The sequence below is a fragment of the Chamaea fasciata genome, unplaced genomic scaffold (assembly GCF_029207755.1).
Source record: "Chamaea fasciata isolate MVZ Bird 193981 ecotype frontalis unplaced genomic scaffold, bChaFas1.0.hap1 SCAF_9, whole genome shotgun sequence".
NCBI classification, from domain to species: Eukaryota; Metazoa; Chordata; class Aves; order Passeriformes; family Sylviidae; genus Chamaea; species Chamaea fasciata.
The window spans coordinates 16,701,536-16,714,506 of NW_027094094.1; the positions used below are offsets into that span (position 1 = coordinate 16,701,536).

The window sequence follows — 12,971 nt, forward strand, 5'->3', positions numbered from 1 at the left end:
AAGAGTGTGTTGTCCCATATGAAAAAGCTATTTCTGTAAAATGAATATGGTCATTAACAGAACACAATATTAATTTTTTAAAAAAGTAACTGAAAATAAAATAGCATGGTGGACCATTTGCCTATAAATTAAATAACACAAGAATGAGTTTAATGTTTCCAAAGCCTGTTATTTAACACAAAGCTTCTGCACTGCTACTGAGCTGTTGAAATAAAGGGAGGATCTTGTCAAATATCTCAAACAGCTGTGGCTTGCAGTGAGCTACCTGAGATGTCCATAGGCCAGCTGTGGTGATTCAGCCCACACTGATGCCAGCGTTCTGCTCCTAAATTCAAATGAATGTTTGAAGTTTTCAGCCTGGCAATGAAAGCTGCTATCACTGGGAGCTGTAGCCACAGAAATAAAACTTAGGTATTTTACTTTTTATCCACAAAGAGTTGATGCCACTGTGTTTCAGTACCTTAGAGTTGCCAATTTGTTGCTGAGGGGAAAAAAAAAAAGTAAAGGTGGGAAGAAGGTGGAAAAAAGCAGAGGTGGGAAGAAGGGCTTCTTTCTGCTGATCCCACTTGTTCCACTGCTTTTGTGTGTGGTGTAGCATCTGTAAAATTAATTTAAAAGAGACTTCTGGGATCCTTGATAATCTTCACATCCTACTATCTTTAAAGGTTTTGGAGGAGGAGATGATCTATCATCAGCTGTATTTCTGTTTTAGCATAAATGTATCATTCTAAATTCTGAGGAACATGAAAAGGTGTTATGAAGGTATTGTGACCACACAATCACACATTAAGCTGGAAAAATGGGTATTTGTGAAAAATCAGTAGCTGAATCTGTCCTCAACTTTTGTCATTCTATACAGAAAGCCCAGGGAAAGAGAGCCAGAAACTCCTTTCCTGACAAGAAAAAAGCAAGAGATTTTGTAGATTGGATGTACTTTGTTTTCATGCCTGTGAAGCTGGTGGTAGCAGTTTGTGTTGAAATGTGTTCTATATTTTAAAAATATTTAGTGTTGCAGATTTTGCATAATTTTAAAGAGAACAAAAAATATGAAGGATGTTGCTGAAAAAAAGAATACATTGTAGTAGAAATTTGTTGTGGGCAGGCCTGTGTTCATTTAGACAAAGGACACATTGTCCTGGCTAATCTTTCCCTGGGTTTCCTGTCTAGTGACCTCTAAGCTTACTTGCAGCTACCTTTACAAAGGCAGACCTGGTGACATCTTAAATGGGGAGTTTGGACTTCTGGACTGGGCTTAAATGTTACTGGTGCAAGCTGAAGAAATCCACCCACGTGGAACCACAGCCTGGCAAGTGTGAGCAAAACCCGGGAGGTTCAAAGTTCATTGAAGTGGAGGATTTGTTAGCTAGAAAGAAATAGTGTCCATTTGGCCATTACTTTCTTCATTCCAAAGGCTGCTGGTAAAAATGAATAAATATTATGACAAATGAACTACTAGATACTGAGGTTGGGAAATGCTGAACATACAGTTTTACTGACTGCAGTTTGGGTTTTGCTGCAGTTACTTCTCGTCACTAGGTCTTTCTCTCCTTCAACCTTCTCCTTCAGTTAATGGGCACCTGGGGCTCTGTTTTTGGGGATTCTGAGTGACTGCAAAGGGAAGAAATATCTATAAAGCATTATTAAATTCCTGGAAATTTTCTATTTCCCATTGATATAGGAGAGCTCAACCTGACCAATTCATTGATACTAAATTCCAAAATATCACTTGATGAGACATTTTGTGAGGAAAATGACAGCAGGCAGGAGAATTACATGAGAAGGGAGAGTTCAAGACAGTGTTTAAGCATGCTGGAAATGAATATGTTAGTTAAAACGAGTGCTAAGAAAATAAATGACATATGGTTAAGAAATGTGGTAGCTACAGTAAACCTAACATTCATTGGCATGAAAGATGATAAGACATGATAACCTCATTTTGCACCATGTACTGAGCAGAAAATATACTCCTAAAATATCAAGAAATTACACAGAGTAGCTGTTTATATAAAGTTACAGAGAAGGAATCACCTTATTATCTAATGATAAGTCACTGAACCAAAAGTTTCTGCTGGAAAGGACTGTGACCAGCAGTTTTCTAAAAGATTCTTGAACTGTAGCCTCAATTTGATCTAACCTCCTGCCTTCCTTCCTTCCTTCCTTGATAGCTTCCCCCCATGCTGTGCTCTCTCCAGCCCACAGCCCCTGCTTTCAAAACTGGACATGATTTTCCCTGTGTTAAGACTTATTCATACTAGATACAGAGAAATGATTTTACTACTGTAGGAGAAGAAACTCGAGTGTACATCTTCTAAAAACAGCTAGATAAACATTACATAAGATGCTTTGTGTATCTCATAGTTTTTGAAAGAACATTCTTAATTAAACCTGCTTTAGACTTGGATTTTACTGTTTTTTGTCTGGCCAGGCTTGGGCAAACAAATGAAGTTTGAGGTCAACATTTGTAATTTTCACATACCTGATCCAATGGAACACAGCAAAACTTTTGTCTGATTTAAAAGAAAATTCAGATCTGCCTTCAGGCTGATACAACTATGGACAAAGCCAAAAATGTCTAAGTAGGTTAGGTCTGTGCTGAGATTCACCCATAATGACTGTACAGGTGTTCCTTAGGGCTCTTGCAAAATTACTGTCATGAAGAAGCAAAGAGGAGAATTTGGACCCAGTCTTTCCGTTTTTCCTGTCTCTTCAGAGAGAGGAAAAGAAAGAAGAGGGAGGAGGGAAGAAGTATTCTGGAGGGGTTGTTCCTTAAGTGCTTTATCTGGAGATATTATGTTTAAACTGTTTGTATTCAAGGAAGGAAGAGAAGGGACATAAATATCAGCACATTGAAATAGTTATTCCCTGAGGATACTTTGTTTTAATATAGTGGTATTATCAGTTCAGTGGGCTGTGGTTTTTCATTTCATTCATCACTTACACTATGGAAATTTCTGAAATGTTTAATTTAATTGTACTGAAGACATCAGTCATGATTTTCTAGTTAAAGTTGTGGGAGGTTTTCATTTTGAAACACTATTATAACTTTCAAAATAATTCCTTTTAAGCTGATGTTTAGTGTCAATCCAAGCGTGACTCATGTAGTGAAGTTGGAGAAAATCACCTTAGCCATTTCTGCTTTATGTTAGTCTGATGACTGATTGAAAAACAAAGGACAGTTTTTCATAGCTCTGAAATCAAGCCTCCACACATTCTTTGACAATTCCCCTGGGTGTGAGGGACAAGAGGGTTGAGATGGGGAGAACACAAAAGGAAAATGAGGATTTTCCAGTTCGCATCTGCAAAACACATTCTTTTCCATTTTTGTATTTGTTTGTTCAGAAATTGTCTCTGTTGAAAAGAGTAGGGATTTCATCTGAGCTGGTACTTCAAGAAACCAGATCTTCAAAGGGGAGAATAAGTTCCCTGTAACAGTATTAAGCAATATTTCAAGTCAAGCCTCATCCTTCCTCAGTAGGTTTTGGACTGTGTGCATTCATGCTCAAGGACTCTCCTGCTCCTCAAGCTCTCTGCCAGCACCACCCCCCTCCATTCATGCCACATCATTTACTCACATTCATTTTCCCTTTTCAGAATTACCCAGTTCTCCTCTAACATGCAAAAGGCCGTGTGAGATAAAACCTCTTTCCTCACTTTTTCCAACCTGTTTTCCCTGTGTGTTCAATTGCTAATGAACATCACAACCAGACAGAAATAAACAAGAATGCAATTCCTCTTTTATTCCTTTTCTAGAAAAGAGTTTTTACTTAGTCTCCCAGATAGAGTCAGGAGTTTAAATATCTTCTCTGCCCTCTCAAAAAGAGGCCAGGCATGTTTTAATAACTTAATAAAATGAAATACTGCTTCATACACATAAAGATGAAAATGAATGTAAAAACTCCATGTAATTAGATACTCAGGTATAACAGTTGACACGATGCAAATGCACTGCATTTGTTTCTATGGGTCTACAATATTTTGGGATAATAAAAAAGGTCTCAATGTGGAATAAATTGAAATGTGAATTTTGATAGAAATAGTGTTTTCTGATATAAATCCCCTTATTGAAGATAGCAAAAAACTTTGAAGTTTCTGTTATCTTTGAGGATATTTCTATTTTCCTTTTTCTCCTTGATTGATGAAATGATTTAACAACTCCTCTGAATGATACCACAGAGTATAAAGCTGTATTCACAAGCTTCTGCACTTGTGAAGCAGCTTGTGTGCATACTATGATGAATTTCATTAAGAAGTTTTCAGTAAATTAGATATTTCTTAAAAAGCCTGAGAAGTCTTTCTCTAGGGAATATTCCTAAAACGTTGCCAGTATGTATTGTAAATCATACTTTATTCTGTATTCTGATTAATATAACTTTTTACTTAGGAAAAAGAAAAAAAAAAGAGAGAAATTTAGGAAAAATATTTTGACTCTCTTCTCAATTCTTCCACAAAAATGAATATATCTGTGTAAAATAAAAGAGCTTACAAAGCTGGGAGGGGATGTGTGTGAGTGAAAAGGCAGAAGTGGGTATTATTTTCCTGACAGAATTACGCATTTTCTTTTAGGAAAGCATGAAATTATTTTTTATTTTCCCTCATCCTTCCAGGTTGTTGAACAGTGTAAAGAAAAATTATTCTTCCTATGTGTGACTTGCCTGGATTTGGAGAGCTTTTGAAGTGTTACAGATTATGTATCAAGAAGTGGGGTGAAAAGCACTTTTGAGCTCTGTATATAATTAATCTTTTTGCACTCAGTAAGCAAACCACACTTGTATACAGGAAACGAGTGATGATGAAACCCACAAAGTTGGAGTTCAGACATTTTGAAAAAAATTAAAAATAGTAAGTCTTCCATTACAGAATGCAACTTAATTCCAAATAATTTGTGTCCAAAACCTTTTTAGTTTTCAAATGTTTCTAGGAGGCTGGTGCGGATTAAAGGGGCTGAAATCCGCCTCCCTCCTAATATCTCCTACATTAATGTTTCTGGTGATGGTAGAAAAAAGAAAATACACAGGTACAGTTTTCTTCAAAGAGCGTTAATAAAAGCATTTAGTCTATAATTTAGACTATTGATAAGGATAATTGCAAAATATTGGGAAGGAAATACATATTATCTAACATTCAGGCAGTGCTGCAAGGTAAACATCAGCAACTACATACTGGGACCTTTTCTTCCAAGCAATGTATAATTTGCAGTGGAAAATGAAAGGCTACTGAACTGGTTTGTCAAGAAGTTGAGAATAAGATGTGACAGGTGGTAAAAGCTTTGACAATCATGAAGGGTGAAAATAAAAGGCAAAGGGTGAGGGCAGGTGAAAGAAATTTGCCAAGGTCTGAAAGTAAAGAGCAATGTGGTTTCAGAATTGCGAGTGAGGTAATGGAAGTTGAATGGGAAGATGTTATACGTATTCTGGAAATATGGGTGTTATGTATTTCTTAGAAAGAGAACAGAAGGCGTCCCCTACCTATGGGATGGATGTCCAAGGCAGAGGACAAGGAAAAATACAGAGCTAACAGAGAAAGAGTGATAAGACAGCAAGAAGGTGAAATGAAAATGAGTGAAATAAAAGTATGAAAAACAAGCTAAAATAGTTAAGAAAAAGATGGAGCTGTAAAGTTACACAATGTGAAAGGAAGAAAGCTCAAGAAAGAACAAGAAACCAAAAAACATGCAAGAGAGGAGAAAGCAACCTTCTACTATGCAAATTACATTCCTTTAGAATGAAGATATTTAATTTTGATTGACTTAATCCTCCCCCACTGCCAGGAAAGCCTACACTTTTTGAGTTCATCAAAAATAACCCCCTACAATGATTTTTGAGAAAAAGAAAAATCAAGTCAGAACGCTTACTGTGTAGAATAAATTCAACATGTAAAAATGAAGGTCATCCTATTATAAAGAAAATTTAAGAAAATACATCTCATTAAGAAGAGAAAGAGGAATAATGTAAAGTGTTAACCTTACTGAAAGCAAAACAAGTATTACATTCTCATTCTTCCAAAAGCCAAAATTAACACATCATCATTTCAATGATAAGAATAACGTTGAAATTTTATGCAATGCGAAGCATAAGCATCCAGAAGAATGGATATCAAAACATACATTTAAGATCTTTTATATTTGTTTATTCACCATCAGCTGAGCAGGATGAAGTAGAGATTTCTAGGATTTCTAGCCATTAAGGTGTGGAAACTGACCACTGTGCTAAGACTTTTATAAACTCTGTACTAATTCACAGCATAGGAAAGATGCAACATTTAACTAGATAAAGCATAGTACTAATCAAAGTCCATTTCTCTTTGCTGAACAGTGTTTTGATTTTGTTAGTTCTCCTGTCTCACTCTACCATTGCATGATATTTTATGTTCAGGTTTTAAAGTGACACAATTCATATTCTGAAAGATTTCATATATGCATTTAAATTAGTAACTTTGATCATTTGTGCTAAGGAGAGAAGTCTTTTACAGCCTCTGAAATATCCTCCTCTTCCCAGGTAGTAAACTGGGAGTGATCATCATGTGATCATGAAGCCAATTTGTATAGTAGAAAGGTAAAGTACTGTTGTACAATAACTCACAAGGTAATTGTCACAATATAGCGCCATTGCTGTGTACTGCAATGTTCACGTCCCCATTTAGGTCTTTTTATGTTTCTGTTCTTTTACTTCTGTCTCAATTACATAAGTATGTGGTGGGAATAGTATTTCCCTGATCAGTTTGTATGTTTGTATACCTTGTTTTATTTAAAAGGATGTCTGAGGGACAGAGCATCTTTTGCATTGTGTAAACACATCATCTTTGAAAAGAAAACAGTATCTGCTAAATGTTTAGACATAGCCGGAACAGAAAGAATAGATTTGATATTTTTGTTTCAACTTGTTCTATTTACATTTGAAGGAAAGGAAAAAAGTTCTCTAGATACATTACTATACTAGGGAGAATATTTTTGAATGCTGGATAGATTTTAGGAATGGCATTTTGCTCGTAATCTTGTGAAGTGTCTCTTAATGTTGAACTGAACCAAACAGAAAAAATATTACGAGCGATGATGACGAAATCATAGCCAATGCAGAAAATCCGGTAGATCAGTATAATTCTTCAGAATAAGTTATTATTGCAGGTGAAATACAGGATGGGGTTCTACAGATGTGGGTTTGCAAAGAAATCCTACATGGACATACTTATTGAAGACAGAAAGTTTCTGTGCTAGAGATACAGAGAAGCAAAGGAGGAAGTATAGTTGTGTCTTCAGAATAAAGCAGTTTTACTTCTCTTAAATTACGACAGTAGGAGAACTGACAGAACTTCATATTAAGCACAACTCCTAATCAAATGGTAAGTGATAACAAAATGATATGTTGTGATTCCGGGCAGAAATGGCTGTAATGCACATCTATTTCATTTCCAGTATGTTTCTAGTCTTGTTCCATAGCAATCCAATCTACTTCAGAAAAGCACAGTCAGAGAGTGAAAGATCTAATTTGATTCTGGAATCTGTTAGATCAAGTCAGTGAATTCTGAGACATAAATGAGGACTAACTGGAGTAGAATTCTATCTGCTGATAAAGCACATGGAGACCAGAGACAAAGGAGTTACATGTGTGGCACAACAGTTGCCTAAGTGATGCTGATGTCATGATGCATTCAATTTATTTTTGAATTGGGCAGGAAGCTTCAAAATTATTTTAATTCTTTTAACTGTATGGTTTTCTATTGCTCTGTGACTGCTCACAGTTGCAGGCAAGTCCTTTTTTATCTTTTAGCCATATAATGGAGGTAGGAAAGAAAGATTTAGGACACATCATCACAGATTGGAACATCTTGTTACTATTTTCTTTCTATTGTTCAAGTCAATGTAGCTGTTAAGTCTCAGGTTGTTTTCTGGATATTTCAAAAGGTGTGAGTACTAGACCCATCTGCCTGTGTGATCTACAGTTTAAGTGATAATAGAGATGTTTTTAGCCCTGTGGATAAAAACTATTCCATGTTGTCATTGTAATGGATTGATAGCAGAAAAGCCAGACTGAAAAAGCCCACTAACTGAATAATCTCAGGAGCAAACCCATAGTTATAATAGTTTCACATTAAATTGTATATGACAATTTCTTGTCATCAAATACTTTTTGATTTTCTAATAATTTGATCTCTAATAATTTAGAGATACTGGGGAAGAATTCTATGTCACAGGGAATCAGATTTTTGTAAAGGAAAAGGAAAGGATTTGTTCATTTACCTTTTCCGTTACTGGTGTTCTCTGTGTGTGGCAGGCGGCAATTGTGTGCAGTGGCTGGTGAAAGGAGGGAATTCTTTACCCCCTCCCAGGTTTGAACACAGCTCCAGGAAGAGGCTGGGGTAATTTTTCCTCCCCAGAGCTGGGCACATTATGTGTGCCTCACACCTGAATGGGACTGCAGCAGAACCAGCTTCTGAACCCTCAGTGGGGAAGAAGAGACACTGAAGAAATCATAAGAAACCGACCCAGAATAGGGAGGTGCTCATGTGTTTATACACATACATTTAACAAGAAGTTTATTCTGCTCTTCACCATTTGCCATCTTTTTGGTCTCTGCTGTTTACTCTGAGGTCTCTAAGCAAGGGTCTGTTTTCTACATATGTGATGCAGTATAAAAGGGTTCGCATCATCCTTTTTTTTTTTTTTTTTTTTTTTTTTTTCTGTATCCATTAGACAGTAGTGCCATTTTCTTCCTTCTCAGTGTTTTCCACTCACCCAGCACCCTTGGCACACAGGATGTGACTGCTGTGTGTGTTGTGCCTCTCATAGGGCTGGCCAACTGGTACAGGATCCTGCACTTCAGTGTTCTGCATGTAGAATCAGGCAGTGCTGGATGGAAAACGCCATGACCAGTTTAGAAGAAATGAAGGCCATTCATCTGCCTCTGGGGAGTAACCCATATACAGAGCTCACTGTGCTGGGTGTAACATGGAGAGATGCCCTGTGTGGCAGAACCATAGAGTCAAGAAATTCAGAGCAGGAAGAATACAAAATAGCATTGCCCTTCTTTTAAAAGTGAGAACTGAGGCACAGTTTCTTCTTCATCAAGATCAAAATGAACATCTGTGGCATGTGAAAGAAACAAATCTCAGAATAACAAGTCTGAGACACTTCTTTCATGTGGGGGATAGCTGAGACACATGAAATGGGCTTTTTAGGGACTCTGACTTCATTCTTTCCCAGTAATAAGACCTCAAGATGTTACACTTGAATACATTAAGTTCAGCTGATTTACCTTAAGTATTTTATTTAAGTACTAGTTTAAGATTAAAAATTACAAAGCGTATTTTCCCACTGAATTTGACACAATATTTTTGAAGTTCATGAATCTATTAAGCCCGAACACTCTCTAGTGTATTAGAGAACAGTAGTGATTTACATTATTTTGACGTTGCAAATGAGTTTTCAAGGGTAATGGATTTCATATAGAAAGATTAAAAGATAACAGTCCTTCATTTGTGCCTGCTGACTTCTTTCCCTCTATCATACTACATTTAGCAAAATGAATAAGGCAGAAAGGATGCTGGTGTATTTTTATGTTAATGAACGTATTTTAATTTCAAATAGCATTTCTGAAGAAAAGATACACTCCAAAAAAGTGATGCCAGTGCAAAACTAATGAATTTTCATTCTTTTCGGTATACTCATGCTTTCATGAATTCTTTTTGTTACATTCTGGTGCATGAGAATGTATCAGTAGGCACTCAGAGTATGCAGCCCACAGATCGGATTTTTACAGAAATCCAGCTTAACTTTTTTAGCTACATAATAAAGTTCACCTCAAAAGTGGATTATTTTTAGTGACCAGTTGTAAATTAGCTGTAGAAGTGCATACTTCAGGAAGGCAGACCAACTTTTTAAGGATTTTTTTTACAACAACACATTGTAAATGACAAGAAGTCTTTGCACACAAAGGATGCGTTTAACTGTTTAGTGCCTAAATTGGGTTATTCTTAGCCAAACTCTAAGGGTAGGCCACTCTTGTCCCCAAAAATCTGCAGCTGTGAGCTCACCCTTGCTGCAGCTGCATTGCTTAAAGCAGTGTGATGTATACTTTAATTAGTTAAACTGAAATTTCACTGCACTAACTCTTCTCTTCCATGTCTTGGAGCACCTTGAAAAACCCTTGGCTTCTTGGGAGTGGAAATGGTTTTGGCCATGGTGCTATAAAACAGAAATCTCCATGGTCTCTGCACGATGCCCACAGCTGCTGGGCCAGTGACTGTATTCTAATGCTGTTAAAAAGGAGCAGCCATGGACTGCACTGCTCTGATCCCAGACAATTCCAATAAGAATTCTTAGTTCATGGCCCCTCCAAGCACAGATTCACTGGCAATATAGTGACCTGCTGCAATTTACTTGTGCATACTGTCAAGAATAGGGCACAATAAACCAGTCTGTGCTTTGTGTAACGCTCGTCATAGCAGCAATATAAAACCAATGACATGGTTGAAGAGGATTGTTGATGCTCATCAGAACAGATCAGTAAATGATGTTTCTTTTACTTCCATAACTGTAGCATACCAGGTGCTTGCATAAAGCAAGAGCACCGGCCATGATTTACTGCACTGCAGTAAAATCAACAATGCAGCATTCCAGAGAGCCAGGCAAATCTTATATTTGATGTGCTAAGTGAATAGACAGAGCAAACATGCTCCTCAAAAATATTTTAAATCACATTGTTAGTTCTTGTTTGCAACACTCCAGAACTTCACTACATGAATAAACACTGGTAGCTTATGAAACCAAAGCATTATTCAGAAACTTGATTTGAAATAAATTCTTTTACAAGTAACAAAACACATTGCACTGATTTTCTCTAAATTCTTTTGGAGGAAGTGAAAAAGAACAATTTGAGAAGTTAACAGTAACTCATAGGTAAGTTCCAGTTGAGCAGGAGACAAAATTGAAACTAAAAATCTTAGGTCTAAATAAAGGCATCTGATTCCATCTAAGATAAAATTCCCATTGTTAGAGAGGAAATACAGAATTTTTCTATAGTTGAAAGTAAATTCAAACTTAGGATATTCTTAACCAGCTATATAGAGTCATACCAATACTTCTGCAATTAGAAAAAAATACTTAGTTTAAAATACCACAAATAAGGGAACATAAAAGTTGTCAACAGACCTATTTTTTTTTTTAATGAAAAATTGACCCATTATAAACATTTTTCTTGTCTGTAAAACTGTGTTTTCTTCCTCAGGTCTTCTTGAACTGGGACAGGTTTTGTTCAGGAAAAGTTCGGTCATTGAATAAATGTGTTTTCTAATTAAGTGATGATAAAAAGAATTATTTTATTTCTGAAATAGTCTACTCTAGGTGTAAGTTCACTGCTTGTTGCTCCTCCCCGAAACACGAAGGAAAGAAAGACAACTCATCACTTCAGCTTAATGGCACGGCTCTTCCTAATTTTTGAATACATAAGAGTGAAGATGAATGCTTGCTTATTGTAGCCGTCCACTCAATACAAAAAGTGATAGACCTTGTGGAATGAGCAGTGTTCTATACTCCAAGACTTCTTAAGGTAGCAAAATCAAATTTAGGTTTCAGAATTTCCTTAAAAGCCGAAATATGCTTTATGTGCTTGATGACTGAACAAATGCATAGAAATCACAGCCTGATATGGCCAATGCGAGATTTCTTTCTGGAATAAAAGACCTTTTATGTTCCATAATATCACTATAAATTTTGATGTGAAAGACACATGAATTTACAAGTTGGAAGTACATGCAGAGAGGATTGAAAATTATGAAAGAGAAAACTTAGCCAAAGATTTTGGCCTAGGGCAGACTACATGAAATAACTGTTAACAATTAACCCCTGCCCTCTGTAGTAACTCTGTGCTATCATTCCAGGTACCTGGGAATAACAAGACCTCTTACATATCCTGTAAGGCAGAATGGGAAGTGTATGGCCAAAATGATCCTGTGTGTCTGGCTTTTATCTGCCTCTATCACCATACCCCCGCTCTTCGGCTGGGCCCAGAATGTAAATGATGAAAAGGTTTGTCTCATCAGTCAAGACTTTGGCTACACCATTTACTCCACAGCAGTTGCATTTTACATTCCAATGTCAGTGATGCTTTTCATGTACTATCAGATTTATCAAGCTGCCAGGAGGAGTGCTGCTAAACACAAGTTTACTGGTTTTCCCCGTCTGGAAGAAATGGAAGGGATTTCTGTGAATGGACTTGTAAAACTGCACAAGGAATCTGAAGAATGTACTAATTTTTCACGACTCCTAAAGCACGACAAGAAAAACATTTCCATCTTTAAAAGAGAACAGAAAGCTGCCACCACCCTTGGGATTATTGTTGGGGCTTTCACAGTCTGCTGGCTGCCCTTTTTCCTCCTGTCCACTGCAAGGCCCTTCATCTGTGGTACAGCGTGCAGCTGCATCCCCCTCTGGGTGGAGAGGACATTTCTTTGGCTGGGCTATGCAAACTCTCTCATTAACCCTTTTATCTATGCCTTCTTCAACCGGGACCTGAGGACAACCTATCGCAACCTGTTGCAATGCAGATACAGGAATATCAACCGCAAACTCTCGGCCGCAGGCATGCACGAGGCTCTGAAGCTTGCAGAAAAGCCAGAATTTGTTCTGTAAGGTCACTCATCCTCTACTGTGATATTTGGTTGTTTTATCACATTAGCTTTTTCCCCACAGGTTTGAAAGAAGTGTTGAAGGAAGAAACAGGCTTGAACACTGTTAATGCAGTTAAGAAATAAGGCAGAGTCCCCCAGTCCTTATCAGCCTGGAGAAACAAAACCACCATCTAAAGAATTTTGGTGTAAGAGGAATATAAGAAAGGATGAAAGTGAAATTTAGTGCAGGATGTTTTAGCTGTTAGTGAGGAAAAGGTTGACCTAACCCATTTGTTTTTCCCAAAAACGTTTAATAGATCTGAATGTTGGATACACTTTGTGTCCTAGGGATTCTTTGCTGTAATAAAGAC

General features: G+C 37.0%; 1 protein-coding gene across 1 annotated transcript in view; it reads left to right on the plus strand.

Annotated features, from left to right (window-relative positions):
* Nucleotides 1–12,971, plus strand: part of HTR7 (5-hydroxytryptamine receptor 7) — a 30,897-nt gene that overhangs the window by 10,185 nt on the left and 7,741 nt on the right. Inside the window, exon 2 of the mRNA XM_066191225.1 lies at nucleotides 11,872–12,618. Coding sequence (XP_066047322.1) covers nucleotides 11,872–12,618 — 747 coding nt within the window. The remainder of the gene's footprint in view (nucleotides 1–11,871; nucleotides 12,619–12,971) is intronic.